This window comes from Callorhinus ursinus, unplaced genomic scaffold, assembly GCF_003265705.2.
Source record: "Callorhinus ursinus isolate GAN/ISIS: 27379988/994484 unplaced genomic scaffold, GSC_fseal_2.0 scaffold35, whole genome shotgun sequence".
Taxonomy (NCBI): Eukaryota; Metazoa; Chordata; class Mammalia; order Carnivora; family Otariidae; genus Callorhinus; species Callorhinus ursinus.
Window position 1 is genome coordinate 15,771,136 of NW_027397097.1, and position 25,902 is coordinate 15,797,037.

At 46.7% G+C, this 25,902-nt stretch overlaps 1 protein-coding gene across 5 annotated transcripts in view; it reads right to left on the bottom strand.

Moving 5' to 3' along the window:
• Positions 1 to 25,902, bottom strand: part of ME3 (malic enzyme 3) — a 221,933-nt gene that overhangs the window by 88,525 nt on the left and 107,506 nt on the right. For all 5 annotated transcript variants that reach the window (XM_073879843.1, XM_073879841.1, XM_073879842.1 and 2 more), the window contains 2 exons: positions 24,450 to 24,583; positions 21,382 to 21,531 (listed from right to left, as the gene is read on the bottom strand). In XM_073879843.1, the coding sequence (XP_073735944.1) occupies positions 21,382 to 21,531; positions 24,450 to 24,583 (284 nt within the window). The remainder of the gene's footprint in view (positions 1 to 21,381; positions 21,532 to 24,449; positions 24,584 to 25,902) is intronic.

A 25,902-nucleotide genomic window follows, 5' to 3' on the forward strand; every position in this document is an offset into this window, starting at 1 on the left:
AGAGAGCCGAGAGAGAGAGCTGAGAGAGAGAGAGCTGAGAGAGAGAGCCGAGAGAGAGAGAGCTGAGAGAGAGAGAGAGCCGAGAGAGAGCCGAGAGAGAGAGAGCCGAGAGAGAGAGAGAGCTGAGAGAGAGAGCGAGCTGAGAGAGAGCTGAGAGAGCTGAGAGAGAGCTGCAGGGCTGGGCCTGGAGCCTCCTGTCAAGGGCCCTTTGGCTCCACTGCCCCATTTTCCTCCCTCTTGCTGCTGTGTGATGATTTTCCCCAAGCAGACTTGAAGCCTCAGAAGGGCAGAGACCAAATCCACCATTTCCACTGATTTCCACGGGTCCCCTAATACAGCCCTATGGACACTTTATCCCCTTCAGAAAGGGATTTCCAAAAAGATGATCTCTTCCTTTCTCTCCTTCCCTGAAGGTGGGACTGGAGCAGCCAGAACAAGGGTGCTAGTGTTTCCACTACTATATCTAGCTTTGTGAATTCGAGGAAATTACCATACCTCTCTGAGTCTGTTTCTCCCTCTGAAAAATGTAGAAGGTAGATGAGATAACCTCTAAAAATCTAGAATTCCACAACATAATCTAGCAAGCTCTGCACTTTCCAAGTTGTTATCTGCAAGGACGCAAAGACATGAGAAAAGACAATGAATTGGTGACACCAATTCTGTAGTTCATAACAAGTAGGTACAAAAGGAGAAACTGAGTAATAAAAACACATGATAAAACCAAAATGGAGCGTTCATAAAATTTTATAGCATAAGAAAGGAGAAGAAGAAGAAGAAGAGGAGGAGGAAGAGGAGGAGGAAGAAAGAAATCCATGAAATAGCAGCAAGAGCACAGATTTGGAGCTAGACAGACCCCAGTTCAAATCCCCGCTCTAACCAACCCTTACTTGCTGGGCAACTTTGGCAAATTACTTAACCTCAGTACTAGTTGCTTATTATTTAAATGGAACTCTAATTAATCATTAATTTAATAATTAAATCATCTTACTGAGTTTGTGTGCACATTAAATAAAATAATACAGTGTTACTGGCAAAGCAGTCTCTCAAGTAAATCTTAAGTTGGAACCTAACAAATATTTACCAAAGGAATGAACATCAACTCCCCTCCAAGAGATGCTGAATTTTGAACCGTGGTTCACAGACAGGGTGACTACGTATTCTGGTTTGCTTGTGTCTTGGCACAATTATTATTTGTTTTCCTTTTCACTTTCAAAAATGTACTGATCTGCAGGTCCAGTCTATTAAATTCAATACGCAAGACATTTATGGGGTGTCTACTATGCAAAGTCAAGCTTATCTCTCTGGTGCCTTCATTTTGAATCCCTTCTCTGTGATGTCATTAGTTTTAACCTGGAGAACGACAGAGAGCACCTGCGAAGTGGCTACAGTCACCCATAGTCTTTTGCTCTCTCAACTTTCAGGAAAGGTCGACATCCTCTGTGCCACATGCTGCAGAGATGGTGTTGAACCCAAAGGATGAAGCTTTAACGGTGGTAGACCCACCAACCTCAGGCTGGTCTTGCCTCCTGGCAAGTCTGATCCTTGGCCTCAGGTAACTCATCATTTCTACCTCCGTCGCCGTATGTAGAAAGTAGGAAAGAAAAAAAGCCAAAATGTACTTAGCTCCTGCTATGCTCTGAATGTGTCCCCCCCTCCCCTACATTCATATGTTGAAATCCTAGTGCCCTTGTGTTGGTATTAGGAGGTGGGGCCTCTGGGAAGTGATGAAGTCATGAGGATGGAGCCCTCAGAAAAGGGATTAGTGTCTTAGAAGAGGTCCTGGAGAAGCCTCCCGCGCTCCTTTTCCCACATGAGGATAAAGACAAATCTGCCACCCAGGAGAGCCCGTGAGGGCTAGCACTCTGATCTCACGCTTCCAGCCTCCAGCACCATGAGAAAGAAGTTTCTGTGGTTTACAGCCACCCAGTCTGTGGTATTTTGTGATAGCCGACTGAACAGACTCAGACACTCCCACTGCGCACAGTTTACAGATGCTGCAGCATTTACTCATTGCCGTAGATCTGGGAGGCAGGTGTGGTTCCCATTCACACCTGAGAATACTGAGGCTGGATGAGCCGAGGTAGGACCCCGGAGCCAAGTAGCGTAAGTAGTACAGGTAAGCTGACGAGAAGGCACTGTGCCCTCAGGTCTCTCGTTGGTTTGAGGAGGTATTTGTAAACACAAAGCCCCTTAGGATACAGGCTTCTATTAGCAGAAAAAAACCCGGAGTAACCTTCTAATTATTTTTCTATATTTTCTTCCCGGAGTTTGTAAATCTCAGATATTGCTTGGGTGTCATTGATTATGAATGTGTTTTGGCAGGAGAAAATTGTTCGAGTCGCATTCCAAGGGTTGGGGGAACTTCTCCATCTGTTCTCTTTGAATCAAAAGGATCCTGATAAGTTGTACAAATAGCTGAAGAAGAAAGTGTGGTTTTCATTTAAAAAGCACGCATACATGGAAAAGCTGATGAAAAGTGCCTCGTATCTCCATCACATCATTGGCTGACTGGACAATTTATAATCAGGAGGGAAAAATAAAATTATCCCATAGATGGAAATTTCAGCTGAAACAGACACCCCTGTCCAAATAGCAAATCAGTGCAGAATCGAAAAATTCTAATTTTACAATTCACAGACGCTTCCAATTAGAACAGGGAAGGTTAATGTGGTTTCAGCTGTTACTTGAAAATATTAAAATGTGCCAAGAAAACTCAGACAGAGTTGGTACAAAGGAGTTTCTTTTTCTACTGAAATATTTACTACTCCAAAAATAATAATCACAGAGGCTTCAGGGCCCCTTTTCCCTGAGAAGTCACACTTAACACTCTTCACTTTCTTTTATGGTCGTGAACATGGCACAGACCCACACATGCATCCACTTTACAAAACAAACATCTTCCTGCTGTCTAGAAGCACGCTAGTTAATCTGGGTCTCTGGGCAGTATGCGTTTTGGAACATGACTCTGTTCTAACATGAACTTCTGATTTATCCAAGCAAATAATCATCCAACCTGAGAGTCTGAAATTGCTATTCCTCTGACTCAGAGGCCCTGACAGTGGGCTGCTTGTTTACAGGTATGTGCAAGATAGGGAGGCAAAAAACATCCTATGTGTTTGTTTTTCCAAAGCAGGTTTGAGAAGTAGTCACAGAAAGTTTTTCCCACTGAGTCACACATTTCTGTGGCCTTTGAGAAATGGGCTAGGAGCTCAGAACCCTATCAAGATCCGCTGAAACACATCAGCCCCTAGGCCAAGGATGAGCTGAAATTGTAAAAGCTAGCATCCATTTTATGCTAGCATTTACGAGACAATTCTATGAGCAGGCATCTGCATCCTATCTTGAAGCAATTTGTAAGCGGAAGACTCTGCCCACTTTCATTTATTATATAAACGTTTCTAGAGCTATCACCCATATTAGTCATGAAAGCTGGAATTTAATAAAGGAGAACAGAATGCAGTTTTCAAGAGGACAAAAGTTCACTGGGAAAACATTTGTACAAACCTCAGGGACCCTGATCCCTGGAAGCACATGTAAGAGACAGTTTAAGTGCCTGGAACCAAATGTCTGAAAGGGCCACTCATCAGGAGTAATGGGGTAGGGGGTGGGGAGACATCTGACTTGACTTGTCCTACTGACCGAGTGTAGCCTCCCAACCCTAAACACTCTTTAAAGGAAGAAGTCTCAGAAAAATCAAGATCAGGAATGTTCAAGGACAAGAAAGTATTTACTTTGAAATGACTGGGGAAAGATGCATGCTTCTCTGGTTAAAAGTAAGTCCCAACTGGATCCACTCAACTCAAAACACCAGTGTTATTGTGAAGCTCAAGAGCAGAGGCTCAGACAGACATAGACTCCAGTCTCAAGTCTTCTGGTTAGTAGCTCAGTGACCTTGACAAATGACTACCTTTGAGCCTCAGTTTCCTCATCTATAAAATAGGGATAATGAAACGTTTCTAATAAAGTTATATATGACAAAAGAAAAAAGTACAATGCCTGGCACATTTGGTCAGTGCTCAATACATGGAAGCTATTTTTCCTATTATTCCATGTAAGCTAGCCTAGGAAATCCTTCGCATCCCAGGGTTACTATTAGTAGAAGAATGTAATGAGTAAGGCTAAGAAAAGCTGACTTGAGGGCACCTGGGTGGCTCAGTTGGTTAAGCGACTGCCTTCGGCTCAGGTCATGATCCTGGAGTCCCGGGATCGAGTCACACATCGGGCTCCCTGCTCAGCAGGGAGTCTGCTTCTCCCTCTGACCCTCTTCCCTCTTGTACTCTCTGTCTCTCATTCTCTCTCTCAAATAAATAAATAAAAAACTTAAAAAAAAAAAGGAAGGTAACAAAAAAAAAAAAAGAAAAGCTGACTTGATCTGATTTATGTAGGTATGAGTTATATGCTTGCAATAAAACCCCAAATTATTAGATGACAGAAATATCTAATGGGGATCTTCATCTGTTCAGGAGACTGTGATAATATTAATGACACCATGAATAATTTTTACTGTTATGCTGAAAACAGGTCCAGTCTTTTTCTTTCTTTCTTTTCCTTCCTTCCTTCCTTCCTTCAGATTTTATTTGTCAGAGAGGGAGAGAAAGAGAGTGCACAAGCAGGGGGTGCGGCAGGCAGAGGGAGAAGCAGGCTTCCCACTGAGTAGGGAGCCCGATGCAGGGCTTGATCCCAGAACTCTGGGATCACGACCTGAGCCGAAAGCAGACGCTTAACCAACTGAGCCACCCAGGCGTCCCCCAGTCTTTCTTTTCTATTGGCTTGTGTGAGGTAAAGCACTCATTCATGAATTATGTCAACAATTACTTATTAGATCCCCCCTGTGTAACAAGCACTGTTCTAGGCACTCGGGATATTTATTTCAGTTAACAAAACAGACAAAAATTCCTGCCTTTATGGGGCTCATATGCATTCATTCATTCAATATATGGGAACTGCCATGCAAGGAGTGACAGGAAGGGAAAGGACAAAGACACAGAGATGAGTAAGACACATGGTCTGACAACCTCCCTGCCTGATAAAGCAGATCTGTGAATAACCACTGAAGAATAATGTAGTAAGTTCATTAACAGAGTATTAGCAGAAGCCACTGTGTACAGATAGAGGGAGGAGCAAAACATTCTGCCATGAGGGAGGGAAGAGAGTGACAAAGGAGGTGGCAAGAGATGAAGATATCAGGGCTGGGTTTTAAAGGGTAGGTGGGAGTCAGGCCCGGGGCGAGGGCATCAGACAAAGGGAAAACTCCTGGTTTCTGTCAATTAATGAAGCATTTGGCAAAATGTAAGGTTAAAAGAAAGTGCACTATATTAACCAAAGTAGCTTATTATTGTTTTGTTTTTAAATTAGGACGAAGTAGGAAAGGGCCTTTATTTTCCCTGTTTTCCTATCAGGTGAGAACAGCTGAGTCTGCTCCAACTTGATTTCTGATGCTCTGTGTTTATCCAGAGCAGACTTTATGAAAATAGGGTCCATGTGATGCCAGTGTACTTCATAATAAACTTCCTGGGGGGACAATGAACTGTGGGAAATTTCACAATGGAGATCCTTGGGCCCCACTCCTGACACAGTGAATCGGAATCTTGGGAAAGAAAGTTGGAGGCTGTAATTTGTAGTAAGTGGACTTTTACAGAAGTCTTAAACCACCGGCCTCTGTAGAGGTTTTACCTCCCAGTCTGATAATCAGAATAATTTAATTGCATATTTATCTTAGTTATTCTAGCCAGCACCTTACCTAAGTGTATTCTACTATTACCCAAATTCAAATTTCCTGCACCATCTTTGTCTAGAAAGAGAGAAGTTTCTCTGTTCCTCACCACTCTGTTCCTCCCACCCCCATTTGATCAAAGGAGGTTCACTCTGGCTGCATCTGTTCTTTGGGTCAGTAGAAACGTTACCATGACAACCTGACATCTCCATCCCTGCCCAGGCTGCACACAGGAAGTGCTGACTGGCTCCTGCAGGGGAGCCCACACTGGCCAGAAAGTGAAACCTACTGCATCGCATTTGTGATGAGGACTGGACATGGTTATTAATCCTCTGGAACCCAAGATTCTGGAAATGTAGGTCATAATTGCATTCCACTTTTTTTTTTAAGATTTTATTTATTTGAGAGAAAGCACGCTAAAGAGCTCGCTAGAGTGTGCAAGCACAAGCAGGGGGGAGGGGCAGAGGGAGAAGCAGGCTGTGCCCTGAGCGGGAAGCCAGATACAGGGCTCCCTCCTGGGACCCTGGGGTCATGACCTGAACCGGAGGCAGACAGCCAAATGAGGCACCCAGGGGCCCTCCATTCCACTCTAGCTTTTGATTTCTTCCCAACTGATAGGCCTGGATTGGTGGATAAAGTTATTTTGCAAAGAAGGGGATAAATTCTATTCTTTAATTATCCCAGTAACATAGAAACTCTACAATTACTTTTATCTCCCCAGCTTAGCTTTTATGTTCTATTAAATTCCAGAAACACTTAGCCTGGCACTTATTGAGTGCTATTCTGTCCCAGGTCCTGGAAGGCCTACCTGCAGAAGATTCTTAAAGGAATCAAATAATCTTTTACATTAATGTTAAATTTTAAGACACTAAGCATTTTAAACAAAATTAATAGAGTTAAAGATCTTTGTTTTTAAAGAGTCATTACTAATAGAATCTCACTCATCTAGGATTTTTTTTTTTAAGATTTTATTTTAGAGAGAAAGAGCATAGGGGGAGGGGCAGAGGGAGAGGGACAAGCAGACTCCCTGCTGAATGGGGAGACCCACGATTCGGGGTTTGATCCCACAACCCTGAGATCATGAACTGAGCCAAAACCAAGAGTCAGATGCCTAGCTGACTGAGCCCCTCAGTCAGGTGCCCCTCATCTAGGATTCTATTAGAAGTCATCAGGAAAATGAGACTGCAAGTTTCTTCTATCATTGCTCCTATTCTGTTGATCCTCCATACACCTTCCTTCCATCCAGCAAGGCCATATGCCAGGCTCTGTGCTGGGTGCTGGGTGTCCAACAGTGAACTAAACACACATGGCTCCTGCCCATCACAAGCTTACCGTCCAGAAGTGGGAAGAGTCCTGGATGGCAAATAGAAACAGTTAGGTTCTACCTCTTACTATTTGTACAGCCTAGGGAAGTCAACCTTAGGAATCCCCCATTTCCTCAAGTGAAAGGGGCTGCCCTGTTTCACAGAGCAGCTGGTGGGACTGTATGTTAATTCATTCTAAAACTTCAAACTACTTTATGTATATAAGTAATAATTATGAATTAAGCTTGTTTCAAATGATGGGGGGACATCTATCTCTAGACCTGAGTTCTAGTCCTACCATTTCTCCTGACTTGTACCCCTGGGCCTTTGTTTGAGCTGGTTGATGTCCAGCTGCAGGACCCTCTCACTGTGTATAGCTGCACAGGGAGGCGAACCTACAGCATCACAGACAGAGCCCAGACTGGCTTCAGAGCTAATCACTTCCACCTCCTCACAGACAGGGCTCCAGCTGCGGCTTCCTGAAGAGATGGCGACTCTTTTCAAAGTCCTCTTCGGAGGCCAGTGAGTCCGCCTGTCTCGGAACCCAGAGTGGAGTGCTGTCTGGGAGTTTTGGGGAATGGGCTGCCGGTGGCACACAGGTAACATCTGTGCTTCTAAAACTGGAGTCATCTACTATCCCGACACCAGCTCAAGGAGTGTCATGGGGGCAGGAGCCGTGAAGAACTTGGCATGTCCTTGCTGCCTGCCTAAAAGGCTCTGTCTATTCAGGTGTGCAGGACCTGCTGAGGCGCAAGCTCTGGCTCCCTCCCTGATGTAGGGCACCCCGTGACACGGTACCGCCCAGCGGACTTGGGCCGAGCTGACGCACGTGGAGCTCCCGCAGACACGTGCCGCGGATGCCACTCAAGTCTACGGAATGTGTTGGCTTTGCCCCTGTTGTTTGGGCGCGGGGGGCGTGAATATTTGTGGACCCGAGATTCAGAAATGCCAAGTTTCAGCAACGCAGGATGAGAGGGAGTTCCAATGAGGAAGGGGGGGGGCGCTGGAATATGGCGGCCTTGGGTTTGAACCCTGCCACTCACTAGCCCGATGGCTCTAGGCAAGCCCCCCATGACCTCCGAACCTGTGTGACATGGGGACAATCATGGCGTCTGACCTCAGGGCTGTTGTGAGAGTCAGAGACAATAAAGGTACCACGATCGTCACCGTACTGGCCACTCAGTGAAAGGCAGCGGAGGTGGGTCGTCATCCAGCTCGAGCGTCCATTTCTGGAGCCCATCTCAACTTTCCACGACACCATTATGCCCCGACATCCTCAGGTCCGACAGCTCTCCCTTCACTGCCCCATCCACCAGCATCCGAGAGCTGCAGGGCCCTCTTCCGCACTTTCATCTCCACATCTAGGAGCCTCTTTGTCTCGGCTCTCCTGGTGCTTCCGTAAAGACAACAGTGCCCGGTGGCTTCTCCTCTTGAGTCCTCAAGAATTATCCTTTTAGGAAAACACTTTTGTTATAGTCCCCCACTCAGAAGTGCACCGTGATCTCGGACTAATGGAATCCCAACCCTGCCCTCCGCCTCACAGCAGCCCTACCTCCCCCAGCCCGTCCGCGGCATGAGCTCCTCACACCCCCTGCACGGCCACGGGCCAGCACCTGGTGAGCCCTCCGGCCGGACATGCTCAGTCACCACAGGGAAGAGGCTCGTGAAGGACGCGCAGAGGCAGCAGTGAGGGTGTATGCTCTGGAGCCTAGACGACTCTCCCGTGTACTAGACGTGTAACCTTTTGTAGTTACTTCAACACGCAGTGCCTCAGTTTCCCTTTTCATGAAAATGGTTCTAATAGTATTACTTACCACAGAGAGATGCCGTGGGGCCTAAATGGGTGAAGCACCTAGAAGAGTGCCTGGTGCATCGGAAGTTCTGAATAAACCAACGTGAGCTGCTGCTATGTGACAGAGGTGACTCAAGCATCCCCTCAGGAAGGGACACTGCTTTCAGCGGCAGACAACACAAAACTGACTCAACTGACTGGAAAGAGGAACTTCATTTCACATAACAAGAAGTCCAGGGAAAGGCAGCTCCAGGATTTGTTTATTTAGTGGCTCAAAAATGTCACCAAGGACACAGGTTGCCTGCGTTACCATTTGAGTCTGGCCTGGTCCCTGGGCTGTTTTCTTCACGACTGTAGGATGATCATCACAGTTCCATGCGTCCCACGCAGACATGAAGATGTCCTGGGAAGAAGGAGCTCTCTTGGGACAAGAAACACCTTCCCAGAAGTCCTTGGGCAGACTACTCTCCCCTCTCTTTGGCCAGAACTGTCACTGACCAAAGGACTTTACTATGATTGGCCAGGATTTTTTTTTTTTACTACTCTTTAAATTTTTTATTGTTATGTTAATCACCATACATTACATCATTAGTTTGTGATGCAGTGTTCCATGATTCATTGTTTGTGTATAACACCCAGTGCTCCATGCAGAACGTGCCCTCTTTAATACCCATCACCAGGCTAACCCATCCCCCACTCCCCTCCCCTCTAGAACCCTCAGTTTGTTTTTCAGAGTCCATCATCTCTCATGGTTCGTCTCCACCTCCAATTTACCCCCTTTCATTCTTCCCCTCCTGCTATCTTCTTTTTTTTTTTCTTAACATATATTGCATTATTTGTTTCAGAGGTACAGATCTGTGATTCAACAGTCTTGCACAATTCACAGCGTTCACCATAGCACATACCCTCCCCAATGTCTATCACCCAGCCACCCCCTCCCTCCCACCTCCCCACCACTCCAGCAACTCTCAGTTTGTTTCCTGAGATTAAGAATTCCTCATATCAGTGAGGTCATATGATACATGTCTTTCTCTGATTGACTTATTTCACTCAGCATAACACCCTCCAGTTCCATCCACGTCGTTGCAAATGGCAAGATCTCATTCCTTTTGATGGCTGCATAATATTCCATTGTGTATATATACCACATCTTCTTTATCCATTCATCTGTCGATGGACATCTTGGCTCTTTCCACAGTTTGGCTATTGTGGACATTGCTGCTATAAACATTGGGGTGCATGTACCCCTTCGGATCCCTCCATTTGTATCTTTGGGGTAAATACCCAGTAGTGCAATTGCTGGATCGTATGGTAGCTCTATTTTCAACTTTTTGAGGAACCTCCATACTGTTTTCGAGAGTGGCTGCACCAGCTTGCATTCCCACCAACAGTGTAGGAGGGTTCCCCTTTCTCCGCATCCCCGCCAACATCTGTCGTTTCCTGACTTATTAATTTTAGCCATTCTGACTGGTGTGAGGTGGTATCTCATTGAGGTTTTGATTTGGATTTCCCTGATGCCGAGCGATGTTGAGCACTTTTTCATGTGTCTGTTGGATTGGTCGGGATTATTTAGGACCCACTGCTTGGTGCTGGGAAAGATCAAGACTTCCTCAAAGCACATGGCCATTTGGGGAAAGAAAGATCACTGACAAACAAAACAAAGCAAAACATGACCTGGGTTTTGTGAAGGAGGAAGGGGCAACCTGGGGTGTTTTCTGCATTCCCGGTCCTGAGGGTCTGTGGTTCCTGGCTTGTTCCAGACACGTGTCTTACTTACGAAGTTCTTCCTGCTTGGAGCTCATCCACTAAATCTTTGCATGCCAGGGACTGTACTGGGCCACCTTCCCAAGGGGAATCAAAATCCGTTTTTCAAGGTTTAGACCAAGAACCAACAATTCAGTGGAGAGATTTCTCACCACAATGAATTACCAGCATACTTTCAGAGTAAACTAGACAATCCCCACCACACTTTACTAACTGGCTTATATTGCTTTGGAGATGCTCTTCTCAGCTGGCTTGTGAATTCCTCAGGGTCAGAGACCTTGAATAAACTATCTTATTCCATTTGGATCTTCCATGTACTTGATGGTGGCCAACCATAAAGATGGTGCTTAATCAATGCTTGTTAAACCTAATCAGAAGACAGTCTTTAAGTGTTCTCTCTGGTTAAGTGCCTGCAGGTACTATGCTCAACACCTTGGGAGAAACAGAGAAGAACAAAACACAGTTCATTTCCCTCCTGAAGCTTGGGGTTTAGGAGAGGAGCTCATCTGATTAGTGCCATCAAGCTGGAGAAGTCCGTCTTCCACCACCCACATTACTTTTTGTTCTTTTGGCTTTTTCACTTGTTCCCCTCCAGTAACCTCTGGACAATGTTGAGATAACACAGGGGCACCCTGCCGGAGCCTTGTTTCCATCTACAGCATCCCAGATGGAATCTTCTTGACCTATTCCTTCCCATCTCTCTCCCATTCACACAAAACCTATCCTTCCTAACTCCCTGTCTTTCTTTTTTTGTTTAAGATTTATTTATTTATTTATTTATTTATTTATTTATTTATTTGAGAGAGAGAGCGGGGGCGGGGGGATGGGCAGAGGAGGGAGAGGGCGAGAAATCCTCAAGCGGACTCCCTGCTGAGCTCAGACGCAGGGCTCTATCCCAGGACCCTAAGATCATGACCTGAGCCAAAATCAAGAGTCAGATGCTTAATCCTTTGAGCCACCCAGGTGCCCACAAGCTCTATGGTTTTAGGAAATTCTGGTTTACGATTAGTCTCTAAGAAACCAGTTCATTGATAAAGTTTTCAATGTTACCCCTCCAGGGCACATGGAAAATTTGAGGGGACTCCTGTAGGTGCAATGAACCAATCCAAGGATCTGACTATAATAGTGGATTTTAGGAATCAACCAGCTGGTGATGGAGTTCTTTTCTGGCAAGGCAGAAATTCACTCTTCTTTAAAAAATTCTACGCCAATGATCCTTTATTCTTTGTCTAGTCCAGAGCCTTTCAAAATATTTGTACTGTTTGCAGCATCTCTTGAGAAGCCATTCCCTTTGGACTAAACTTAGCATGAGCAAACCCAAGCTGTCGTGCATTTTAGGTTAATGAGAGATCAAGGTTATTTGAGGAAAGGTCTACTCAACTCTTGTCTGTATGTACGTATTTCCTTCTCAGTAAGGAAATTCTCCCACGCCTATTCTTTTGATCACCATGGCTGGGATTGCCAGGGACAAGGGAGGAAAAGGACAGAGTCAGATAAAAAAGAAACAGAAATCAGTTTGTTTAAATTGCCAGGGAAATCTGCTTTTGGCTAAAGGAAGTCAAACCCAGAACATCCTGTTCTAGTTAATAAAGCTCATTTGCTTCCAGCTTGAGCAGAAAAATAGAATCTCTGCATCTTTGTGGGGCGGCTTAACTTTTCCCACCTTCACTTGCAGCTCCTACACCCAAACTCATGGATGGCTGAGGGGTTCCTCGGAATGGTCCTCCCTAAACAGCAGGATGCTTCTTCTGGATGCTAACATCCCAGCAGGTCACAGGCAGTTAAGTACAAACTCACTTTTTTTTTTTTTTAAATGTAAATCTTCAAACTTCCTCTACAAAAGAGAAAGCCAATCCCCTCAGGCATGGAAAGCAGTGTAATTCAGACACAGGAGTAAATGATCCTTCTCTCCTCTATATCTCTCTGTTCCAGAGTGTCTCAATGATGCGGGATCCAGACACATTTAACTTGCTCCATGTGACATTCGTGTCAAGAAAGTGCTGAAGCACCTAATGCTTTGGAAGGACTTCTCGTGGCACTTTCTTAGCTCTCTTCCAGCATCAATTCCCAAGCACGGAAGAACCCACGACAGACCCTGGATGGCCCAGCTGGTGTGCCTGGGAAGGGCCCGTATGTGAGTCAGAGCTCTCAGCAAAATGACACTTCTGCAGATAAGCCTGCAAGCTTTTTCTTGTCAGAAAATGAAAAGTATGTGTTTTCATCTAATTTACATCCTCCTGCCTCCAATGCCAGACACCTCAGAGACAAATGTATATAGCCATAGTGCTCTAGTCTGCTCCACACTTACAGACTATAAGGGTTGGAACTGCAAGGAGCCCCCGAGATCCCCTCATAAAATTCTCTCGTTTTATAGATGAGCATATGGAGGCCCAGAGATGGGGAGGGATGTATTGACAGTCACACTGCTAAAACTCGAAAACTGGGACCAAAGCTTACGTCTCATGACTCCTAGCTTTTGCTACCAACGCCCCAATGGGGCCTGGAAGTATCTGCTCCTTCGGCTTCCTTCAGATGGTCTCCATTAAGTTTTCAGGGGGCAACTTGTCACCAGCTTTTCATCCAGTGGCTTTCAAAGCGTGGTTCCTGCCCCAGCAACATCCAGGTCACCTCGAATCTGTGTCTTACTGAGACTCCGGGTGATTCTAAAGCATGCTAATCTGCGATGCCCTATGTGTAACCTGTTCGCCCCACCCACCCAATTCACAGGGGGATCAGGGCACTAATCAGATCCATCTAATTTCACAGCCCCTTTTCGGCTTGGCTCTTCAAGGGACCCAAAGTGGATGTTCACTTAAGTTACCTCTGGGGAAAGAGTTTATGGTAAGTTTGTGAACAGGAGCTGGAGTGGAAAGCTAGGGACCGGCACTCGCTCCGTCTACATCTTCGTCTTGCTCCCACCTGCCCTGTTGTCTCTCCATAGATCTGTTCATTTATTTCCTTTTCTTCTCTTCCTTCATAGCTGGCATCTACCACGACCCGACTCTAAAATCTAAACCACAGCATCCTTTTTGCCTTAATTTCTCTTCCTAATTGAAAAATTCTCCCTATGGAACGTCTCCCATTTTTCCATCACATTCCTGACAAGGACTCCAACGTTGAGCCAGGCCACCCTGGTCACGTGCTCACTCAAATGCTCGGTCATCTTTGGTCTGATGCGATTTCCTGTCCAATCAACTGCTGACATGGGAGGCGTGTGCAGTTTGGGAGAAGGCGGACTTCGGTGCAGTGACCGAGGCTTCAGGAAGAAACTGGGGGTGGAGGAAGGAAGCACCCCGGGGGACTCCTTCCCACCTCTCCCTCCACTAATCCTGTGAATGAGACACGAGGGAACCTGGCAGCAGCTTCAACAGTTAGGCTTGCTGAGGGGTGAGCTGGAGATGGAGGTTCTGTTATATTATGACCTTAATCTTCGATATACTGCCAGGCTGAGGTGGCCTGGAAAATACGGACGGCAGGTTATGCACCCCAAAAGTCACAGAAATTCCAAGCTGGAAAAACTGTAGGGATCACCCAGCTCAGTGGTTTGTGGCCCGGGCGGCCCATGAGAATCCCTGGCAAGCTTTTGAAAAGGAAAGCTGCCTGGGACCCACTGCAGGGATTCTGCCTTAAAGCGCCCCCATGCTTTTAATGCATGGCTGTCACTGTGAGCTACAGCTCTAACTTGACCCTCTTTGTTTTACAGGTGGGGAAACAGGCTCAGCTACATAATGTGACTGTGGCTAATTTAAAGATCTCCTTCCTAACTTGGTTATAGAGTTTGGGTTAATAGATCCTAAGTGGTTAGAGCTGGAAGAGATTACAGAAGCCATGCAGTCCAACCCCATACTTTGACTTGAGACTAAGGAGCTAAGTGACTTGCCTACAGAGTCAGCCAGGAAGCAGGGGGTGAGGGCTCCAAACTATGTGTCCCAACTCCTCACCCAGTGCTCCGCGTACCACACCAGGGCTGCCAGATGAGACGCTAAGCCGACCAAGCTGCAGACCGTGGGCTTGCTCTGCTCCAGGGAGCCTTTCCAGCGGCACAGCTGAAACAGCTTGGCAGAGAAACCTGGTGTAACTGGATGGGGCACAGGCTTGGCCCCAGGAATCAGCACTTTGGTGCCCTGAGGATGGGAAGGAGGCAACTGGTCTGATGACACTAAGCCTTGCTTTCTGCCTGCCTCCCAATTACGCTGGGAGTATGTGCGTCTGGTCCCGATCAGCTGACCGCTGGGCTGGAGTCCACGTGATGATGGGCTCAAAGGCTGTCCCTGGGTGTCAGGGCTCTTCTGATGTTTGCTGACATAAGGTTGTCTTTGTTTTCCAGAGGGGCTTTAAGTCAAGATGTTTGTGCCCACTGGTCCCATGTAGGGCTTGAAATGGCTTCAGTAGGCACTTAGGAAGCAGAGGCATGTGGGGATGTGTGTACATGGGGAGAGGTGATAGAAGTGGGTAGAGAGGGTTGAAGATAAAAAGGTTCCAATGTAAAAACAAAAACAGATAAAAGAGTAAATAAAAAGCATGTAGGGATTCAAAAACAAAAGCAGCTTAACAATAACCCACAACCCTCGGAGCAAAAACAAAAATGAGGCAACAGCTTAACAGACATAGTGAGGGGGAAGCAGGAAGCCCAAGGAGGTGAGTATGAGCCTTAACCACTCCCTTTTTGGCGGTTGGTATGAAGGAAAAGAAGCAATGAAAAAGTCATGTCCCTTGAAGCTTGGGAGGAACTGGGCAATGGAGAAAGCACATTCACCCACATTTAGCTCATCTGACCTTTATGACATGCCCACGAGGTGGACAGTCCCTGTGATCTGGGCTTGGGGAGGGAGAGTAGCCAAGCTCCAAGGCCATGTCGTTAATGGGGGAGCTGACCCATTCCCTCTGGACTCCAGCCCCAGTGCTCTGTCCACCATGGGATAGAGTGTGTGTGTGTCCATCATGTGTGCAAGCCAGTCATGCAAGGGAACTTACATGAAGGCAACCATGCAAATGTTTATCTCTGAGGTGTCACCTTGACCAGGGCTACAAACAGCTCAACTGTGAATGCAGGAGAAGCACGGGAAACGGGCGCTTGGTCAATTGTGATGTCTTAGACAAGTTAGCCTTAGTTTTGCTCTGGGCTCAGGGATAAAGGACCTGAAGTACCTAGCTGAGGGCCCGCCACGAGCATCATATGCATTCCATAGATGGTAGCCGTTACTGTCCCGTAAACATGTCACTGGGTTTGCAGATAAGGAAGACAACAGCCTGGCTCAGGGCCCAGGGCTGATGGCTTTGTCCAAATCCAAACCTGACTTCAGGTGTGTTCCATAGGGTCTCCGCCCAGTAAGGCCAAGGCCCACTTCCTACCCTCGCTTCTCCCACTCACCACAGCCTCTAGGTCTGCCCCTGTCTCTGCCAACAGGTTTGCCCGGTGGGCACAAGTACAGATCATTTCAACAAAAGAGTGTGGTGGCTCTTTAGAGGACGGAGCTGCCTTCTACCAGGTCACAGTTTAGACTCTTGGGGAGGGTGACTCAGAGTCAGATGACAGAGCCTGGGGCTAGTGGCTCGGGAAGGTCACAGCTGCAGATCACTTAGGAGGGCTGGGGTCCTTACACATGGAACCTCCCTGAATCCTCACAAGCAGCCACATGAATGGACATCACTCCCATTTCACACATGAGGAGACCGAGGGGGTGCTAAATCATCAAAAGTCATCAGAAACTGGGATTCAGGGCCAAGTCTGCCTGGCTTCCAAGTCCATGCTCCTACTACCCACAATGTAGCCCTCATCACCCATACAGGTGGGACCCCCACGCAGAGGCTGGGAAATGTTAGGTTTCCAGGGATGTGCACATCTCTCAGAGCCCAAGAGGATGAAAGTGAAGATAAGGTTTAAGCTTGGGAGAAACTGGACAATGGAGAAAGCACATTCACACACATTTAGCTCACCTGACCTTTATGATACCCCCACAAGGTGGACAGTTCCTGTGATCCAGGGTTGACCAGGTTGGTCAAGATGGAGGTGCCTGGGGGAAGGGAGGGTATTCCCTCTCACTGGACAGCAGTCTACACCCCCACAGCCCCTCCTTAGCTGAGTTGTATTGTGGACTCCTGCCTGGCCTCACTCGGGGCTTGCTCCTCTTCTGAGTCACATGTTAAAGACATTCAAGGCCATTGCTTCAAGCCAGGCTATGCAGGGTCGATGGCCCATGGAGGCACATACAGAGGGTGTGCCAAGGGAGAGGCAGGAAGGGGCAGGGGAGGCTCCACAGAGCCCAAAACCTTCTGCTCTGTTTGTCTGCCCGGGGATATTCAGGTGCCCCTGAGATAGTCTAGCATCTCCCTCAAGGTTGTGAGGTGATGCAGAGCCCCAGGCAAGCTGGAAGTTTAATTTTAGCATCAGCTGGACCTAATTAGTTAGTTTGGAGGGGGGTAGGCCCTTTCACAGAGGGCTCCATTGTTCCTGGGAACCTGGCAGGAGTGTTTATCATTTCAGAAACCCAGAAGGAGCTTGGGGTTGTCCTCCTTTCAAATGCTAATCCATAAAGCCACTCCAAGCCAGGCCTCAGAGGAAGCTCAGGGCTGAGGTGGAGCCCAAACTCTCAACTCCTTCAAGAGCAAGGCAGGTGTGGAATCAACACCTGGAAAGCAGCCAAATGGAAACCTGGAGCAACAGCTCAGAATGTCACATGTCAAATAGTTTAATTGGGTAATCATCTGAAGGAGGGTTTGTGCAAAACCTGCGGGAAGTCTGTACCAGGAGTGTGAGGGGAAGAATCCAAGAACACAGTTCAGTCTGCCTATGCCTGCCTCAGCCCCACAGAGTGGGGGGCCCAGGACTGGATTATTCTCTCCCAAGAGAGGCTCAGGAAACAGGATCTAGTGATCCCCACCTTAAGAGCCCTGGGCAAGCAAGCATTCCTGGAGCCGCAAGGGCACCCAGCCCCAAATGCCCACCAAATGGACCAGTCCCAGACCACAGCAGGCAGTGGAGTGCAGTAGTACCTGTCCACATTCTGGTTCACACTGCACAGGTTTGAGTGCTGGCCTTGCTGGGGATGAGCTGTGTGTCTTTGGGCAAGTCATTTCTCTGTGCCTCAGTTTTCCCATCTATAAATGGGATGATAGCAGTACCCACCTCTTAGGGGATTGTGATAATTAAATGAGCTCATACATATAAAGATCTTAGGATTGTACCTGGACTTCAGCAAACAGTTATGCATCATGATTATTACCCTTTTCTCCTGCTCTGGGTCACCTGCAGGTCTCCCGCTGGGATGATGGCATGCTTGTTTTCCATACTATGTGTCCAGCTTCTATACTACACTGACTGTACCCACTCAGGACTGACCTGGTTCTCTGGGCTTAAGTTGGTGGCAGGGCCCTGTTTCCACCTATATGAATCCCCCACTCGGCCACCACGTCCCTCTCCATTGCTGACCCATCGAAGAACTGCCAATGGGGCCTGAACCCAAATGACATGGCTCCCCATGACTCCAACCTCCTGGGCTGGTGGGAAGGATACCAAGCACTTTCTTCTTTTTGGGCAGAGCCACTGGCCAATTCTCCTGTCTCTCTATTCTCCCATTTCACACATGATGAGGTCCCAGAGGCCTTATATTCTAACAAGGGGAAAGGTGGGTGTGCCTGGATCAACAAATACTTTTGCCTCCATTCTTCACTTTTGTCTTTTATGGCCCAGCTCAAATGTCACATCTTTGGTGTGGCTTTCCCTGATTCTCGTGGTCAGAATTCTAACATCACAGTTGCTCAGCTATGATCTTGGACAAGTTCCTTTCCTCTGTCTGGAGTTTCCTCATCTGTGAAATGGAGATACTGCTACCAAACGAACCTGACAGGACACTGGGAGGATCCATTATAAGCCAATGGATGTAAAAACCTACCTCCCCTCCCCTCACGTTCCTTCCCAGGCACGGGAGATGGGGAGATACCCAAGTGAGCTGACCACACAGGTGTCTACAAAGCTTACAAAACCAAACCCTTTCCTGGAATGGCCATTCCTCCTTCTTTACCCATGAAATTCCTAGTCAATCTTCCAGGACCAGCTCAAATATAATCTCTTCTGTGAAGCATTCCTACTGTCCCCGGGGAAAATAAATTTCTCTCTCCCATGTACTCCTGTAATTCTTTGTCTCTATTAAATCTCTTATTTTTTTTAACTTTTATTATATTTAACTTATATCATTATTGCCTGGCCCCTCACTGTGCTTGGGGATTTGCTTGAGGTCAAGAACCATATTTCGTTCTTTGGGAGGAATTTCATGATGCCCAGCACGTAGTAGCTGCTCCATAAATGTTCATGAACTCAAGTTCTGTTTTGTGTGTTCCCTGAATTCTACAGTGGGTTCTGGAGGCAAATCCTGCTGTATATGCAGGATCCTGACCCTATTACTGGTTCATCTGGAACCCACAACTGAATCTACAATCTAGTCCATGGAGTCTATGGAGAAGGGCTCCCACACAGCCTGGGAGTGGGATGGCCTTGCATTCCCACAGGATCTCAGCTGCAAGCCAGTAGAGGCAGTGAGCTACAGCTAAAGGACTTCAGGAAACAGTGGGTTCTGGAAAAGCCAAATCGTGTCTGTAGTTGAATGTGTGAGTTCATTAAGTGTTCAATGACTCGATTTTCTTTTTAAAAAATTTAATAGCGTCTATGTATAATATGACTCTACATTTAGCAATTCTTCCTTCCTCCTGTAATGGTCACTGAAGGCAATTCGACACTCACATTTATGCCAGGTCCCTTATCCACGCCTCACATTTTACCCCCACAATGATATTTGAAGTAGGTAGTAGTATTCCCTGCATTTCATAAATGTGGAAATTAAGGCTGAGAGAGGATAAGGAGCATGCCCAAGGCCAAGGAGACTAAAACTCAGGGCTGATGGCAAAGATTTAGCTCTTCCTAGTCAGTATGCAATGCTACTTTCTCATCAGAGTGTCAAGTGCTTGCCAAGTACTGGCCTAGTCCACATAAATGGATCTGACGTGTTTCCAGCCCCCTCAAGAAATTTGCATTCTGGTAGAGGAGGCTGATAAACACATAATTAAAAACATGAAGCACAAAAAATATAACTATGGACTAGAAGTATGTGATGAATTGCAGGGGAGCCTGAGGGGGGTGTGAGCAGTTCAGCCTGGGGGGATCAGGGAGGGCAGAGTAGCCTAGTCTTGGGTGACTTTGAAGGCTAGCCTCCATTCCGATGGATAGGGAATGAGGAGAGGAGAGCACACAGATGTGGGAGGCAGAGAGGACCACATGTGTGAAGGGGCGGAGGGCCAGAGCGCCAGGTGTCCTTGAGCATGGGGAACAGATCAGCGTTAGCTAGGGCATGGGATTTCTGAGTAGGAGCTGGGCTGTGACAGGCTTGCTTTTGTCAAAATGCTGGACTTGTTTCTTTAAGCCTTGGAGGCTGCGGACAGCCTCAGAGGAGGGAAACGAGCTGACCTGCACTGGGCAGGAGGGAGGACCTGGGAGGATCATTTCTGAGTAGGAACTGGGAGGTAAATAGGGTCCTGCATCCTTCAAAAAGGTACTGTCAGCGCCCAAGGTCTCTGCCAGGACTGGTTTCCAAATGAGAGTAAGAGAAAAGGAGTCTCTTTCCAATTGAAAGAGCTAGGTTGAAGACCAGAACTGCTCCCGGGCCCCGGTGCAGCGCCCCCCACAGGACTGCAGGAACATGGCTATTCTGAGTGATGAGGCCGTGTCAGTGTCCACAGCTGCACACCAACCCCCCCACCCCCCTCCCCCCCCCCACCCCCGGCCCCGAAGATGAGATCTGACACACTGCCCGCTGCCAAGGGTGATGTGGGGCCAGAAGAGGAAGGAGGGGAACCGGCATCCGTCTCTGGGCTCAGCCTGCAAGGCTCAGCCCAAATGCAGGCTTCAGCACTGGAAGACTGCTTTTCCAAATTAACAAAAGATGTTTGAGATCCATGATTCCATGTTCATCATATAGCAAATGATTTATACACGGAGATTTATAAATTCTATGGAAACATAAATGACACATCTCTACACAGTATATTGTATCTTTATATGTTCTAACACAGACTAAAACAATGTCCCATAACATATAATAAACACAAGCAACTTTTTTTATCGTCAGCATTAGAAATACGTATTGATAATTACCAGGCACCTTGCACTGAGGATTCTTGGAAAATACTCCCATTTTTCCTTTTTTATATATTTTTAAAAACATATCTTCTGAACTCATCATGGAAAAAAAAACAAGCAATCTTTTTAGAAAACTGACCCCGAATTCTTTGGCTCTGAAAGAAAATGTAGTGCCAAATTTTTGCCTAAAAAAATGACATTTTAAGTGGAATCTGAGTCAAGCCCCAATGAAGGAATGAATACTGGTTCTTTGAGTCAGCAAAAGAATTCAGTCTTTGGTATCCAACACTCCATTATTCATTGGCCTGAATTGGCAAGAGAGCTGTCGGCACTGTGGAGATGACCAGAAAAGCAAGGGTGGGGGTGGGAGGTAGGTGGATAATGAGAGAAAAACAATCTGAAATACCTCTCAGGCCAACTTTGAACAACATGTTGGGCATTTATCATCAGAGGTGGAGGAGCTCCACTCTCCCCTTGCTAGATACTCTCTCAGTTCATTTCTCTGTGCATGGGGTAATTTCCTGAGCAAGTGCTTAAAATCAAGCCTTTGATTTTCACGTCGAGCCTTTGGCTCAGTCAGACATAGTCTCCAGAGTCCCATTAAGCAAGGCCAGAGGAAAGAATTGGTTCCCCTTTATGAGACAGCCCCTCCCTGAGCCCGTGCCCCAGGACGGCTCACCGGGGCCTGCGGAAGGTCAGGCCGTAGTGCTGACAGGCCAGCCCCACAGTGGGAGTGTACACGATGGGCATGAATTTCTCCACGTCTGACGTCAGCACTCGGTAGAAGAGCTTCTCATTCCGGTCCTGGAGTGTCATGAGAATGATGTACCTTGGGAAGGGAGACGAGAACCAAGCTGGTCACAGGAGCCCCACAGGTGGCAGCACTAAGGGCCCTTGATGCCCAGACCCAGGGCTCCCGCTCAGCTGCTCACAATGGCACATTCATAGGCCAATCGCCATCTCTCCTCAGCATGGGTCTCATTTTCTATGAAATGAGGAGAATATCATCTGCCTTCTAGTACTTACTCTTACTCATAGCATAGGCACAATTCTAAATATTTTACATTAACTCATTTAAAACTCCCAGAGACTTGGAAGATAGAGGCTAAAATGCTGGCTATTTTAAAGATAAGGAGACTAAGGCACAGAGAGATGAAATCACTCACCCAGCTCTCATAGCAGAGTAAGGATTTGAACCTAAGCAATCTGACTCTAGAATCTCAACCGTGGTGCCAGATGGCTAGTTATGTTATTACTATGTGGACATTGATGAATGACATCAGAATCATAACATGCTGGGGGTGGAGTAGGGTCCAGGAAGATACCGAACACACCAGTGGTATATGAACTGGGCTTTCCCACCCCAAGGGGCCGGTTCCTATCACAACCACAGCTCATAAGTGGCTGAGTACTGCTTGGCATGCTCCAAAAAAATCTCTTTCTCACCTATTATTCCCTGAAGCCTAATATCACTAAGCCAGGAAAAGAGCCTTTCATTCACAGTCCTGAAAATGCAAAAACCCTGGGAGAAAAAAAAAACCCAGGGTTTGAAATTCATGATAGGGTGTAGGTGACTACTGATATGACACCCTTTCTGGATAACAGTTTAGGAGAGCATGGAGGTACTTGAGCCCTGGCATGGAATGGGGTGGGAGAGTTGTTCCCATAGGGGAATGATCCCTGGGTGTGGTAGCAGAGTCCTGGGTTTGAATCCCAGCTCTGTTGTCTCCTAGTTTTGTCACTTTGGGGAAGTCACATGACTTCTTGGGGCCTCAGTCTCTTCTTCCTCTCCAAAGGCACTGGTCCAGAAGTAAAAATAGTGTTTAGAAGGAAGGGAGGGTTTCTGCTTAGAACAGACAGCATCTCAGCTCATTACTAGCATGAGCGTTCTCCTACTCAGTAGCCATTTGTACACATCTCTTCCCAATTCTGCATTCAGTAATGTCGAATGGTAACTTGAAATCGGTCATGGTTAGGAGTATTCACATCATGGATACGGGCAAATGCTACAAACCAGGGCTCCCTCGGTGTCCCAGAACCAGTTAGTAAACATTTACCAGCGTACCATTACCCTTATCCAAAAGAAGCTGGGGAGCCTCCTTAGCATTTCCCCGAGCACCTGCTGAAACAAGGGATTCTAGGAATGAGTGGGTCAGAGTAGTCAGCAGAGCATCAGGAGCAAGCTCTCTGGAGCTCCCAGAATCAGGCACAACCCCCCTGCTCCCTGGGCCTGCCCCATTTTCCCTGGCATATAAGTAAGATCTACCTAGCTGGAAAAAAAACAAAAAACGGGGAGGTAAGGATTTGGGACTTCTAATTTTGAGGAAAGGGGATTTCTACATTAGACTTTAATTCTTCATAAATTTAACAAAGGAGGGAAGTTCAGGTTGTTCAAAGTTAGAGCATGTGTAATGTTGGTTGAATTCATTGTGTACTTTCTGGTTTGCTCTTCAGGGTACTAGACCTAGTATGAGTGGAATAAACAAGAGGGAAAGAGCATTTGACCTGGGCTGCAGTATGGCCTTGGAGTTAATGGGAGTGATATCCATAGCGTTCAGCCCTTCAGGAATAGAGGGAGGGGTGAGTAGGCAGAGGTTTCCTTATCCCCTACCATTTAGAGGCAATGGCTACTGTGGGGGGAGCACAGGAAGGTAGGTGCAGGATCATCCTAACATGCTGCTGAGCTCTGCCCCTCGGGGGCAGCCACACCTTCAACGACCCCAAGTCTTGGCCATTAAGCTCTATAGATATGTAGGGAAAACCATATCCTCCCCCTAAATTTCTGCTGGAACCCATAGCAAGGTGCCATATTTATTTTACAAGCTTTTGCATAGTGCCTCCTGTTATAAGTTACAGTTACTATGTAAGTGTTTTGAGCACCTTAAAATACTAATGCATTTAAGCCTCATCATAACCCTATGAGTTAGATGCCACTGATAAACTCATGGTACAAATGAGGAATGGAGGCTAAGTAATTTTTGCTATTAAGTGGTAGAATGAGGATTTGAACTTAGTCTGACACTAGAGTCTAGTTTTGTAGCCATTAAGCTCCAATGCCTCCAGCTATAGCAGAGCAGAGCAGTTAAAAGCAGACTCTGGAGCAAACTGTGTTCAAATCCTGGCTGTACCAGTTCCTAGCCATGTGATCTGGGAGGTCACTACCTTCTTTAGTGAAACTGACAAAGCTGACCCTGTGATCCTTCAGTTGGCTCTTCACGGAATATCCCCCCGGGAGAACCCAGAGGGGCGGCAGGGTTATTAACGGTTCCCATAAACCTCTAACATACGACATCCTAGCTCCTTTCCAAGGTGTCGGGGTGCATTTCCGCTTTGCTCCCCCCACATTCCCTTCATACCAGGGACCTGGGCCATGGACCACTTCCTTGACACACTTGTCCCACTTTGCTCCCCTTCTTCCTGCTGAGTGAAATGCCTTCCATGAACCCCCCCCCCACTGTTTGCTGAAGCCTTATCAGTGCTTCCTGGGCTGACTTGGATACCACCATCTCCCAGAGGCCCAACAAGATTGCACCGGTTGGAAGTCCGTCTCCCTTCCCAGTTCTGACACTGCCTCTGTCATAATAAGCCCCATCCCTCAGGGAGACCACCACCCTGTGGAAGGTGGGGCCAGGGCTGGGATCTCTCAGGGCTCTCAGCCTTTCCTACTGGACAGTACCAGAAAACCCGTGTGCCACAGGAAACACCTGAGCCTGGGGCTTGGGGAGAGAGCAGACTCTAGGCACTGACTTGTCCAGGTCGCTCTGCTGCCGCTCGTAGTATCTCATGATCCGCAGGAGCTGGACGTCCTGGCTCAGGAAGCAGGGGGGGATCAGGCCGTGGATTCCAAGCTGCAGCCTTTCTTCCAGTGTGAAGGCCATCCCCTGAGAGAACAAGAAAGAAACACACGCGCATGAAGGGATATGCGCGAAACTGAGGAACAGAGAGGTCCGGTCAGCAGACAGGCAAAAGTCACTGATTCAACAGTGGGCTCTGCATTCAAATCCCATCTCTGCCAATTAAACAGCTGAGCAATCTTGTGCCAGCTACTTTGACTCTCCTGAGCTTCAGCTTCTTCATGGAAAAAAATGGGGAAAATGTCTACATTGTCAGCTTTTGGGGGTTAGTTTTTGTTTTTTAAGATGTGTTTTATTTTTCAGAACAATTTTTGATTTATACCCAAAATGGGAAGATAGTACAGAGAGCTCCCCTATATCCCCTCATCTAATTTCCCCTATTATTAATATCTTATATTGGTTCAGTACATTTGTGAGAGCTAATGAACCTAAAGTGACACATTATTATTAAGTAAATGCCAGGGTTTATTCAGACTTCCTTAGTTTTTACCTAAGCCCCTTTTTGTTGTTGTTTTTATACAGTCCCACATTGCATTTAGTCACCATGTCTCCTTAGGCTCCTTTGTCCGACAGTTTCTCAGACTTTCCTTGTTTTTGGTCTGTGACAGTCTTGAGGAGTACCGCTCATGTATTTCATACAGTACCCTTCTATTGGCATTGGTCTCCTTTTTCTCATGATTCTACTGGGGTTATGGGTTTTTAGAAGGAAGACCACAGAGGTGAAGTGCCATTTTGATCACATCAGATCAAGATCCATACTCTCAACATGATTTATCACTGTTGATATCAACCTTGATCATGACCTTGAATACCGGGCTGGGTCGTGCTTGTCAGGAATCTCTGCTGTAAAGTGACTTCTTTTTTGGGACTCTTCCGCATGGGAGATTTGTCTCTTCTCCCCCACGTATTTTTATTCAATAACTTATTTATATTAGAATGGACTCCTGGGTATTTATTTTATACTTTGGATTATAAGCCAATACTGCTTTATTTATTTTGTTACTCAAATTGTTTGTTACTCAGCTTTGGCCACTGGGAGCTCTTTCAGTTGGCTCCTGTATCCCTTTAACATATTCCCTTAATTCCTTCCTCCCTCCTCCTCTCCACTTCCCTCCTTCTACTTCTCTCCCCTCAACCTCCCTCCTTTCCGTCTCTCTCTCTCCCTCCCTCTCTCTTTTTTTCTTTCTCTCTCTTCCTTCCTTCATTCCTCTTCCTTCCTTCCCTCTTCTTTCTCTTTCTTTCTTTCTTTCTTTTCTTTCTTTCTTTCTTTTCTTTCTTTCTTTCTTTCTTTCTTTCTTTCTTTCTTTCTTTCTTTCTTTCTTTCTTTCTTTCTTTCTTTCTTTCTT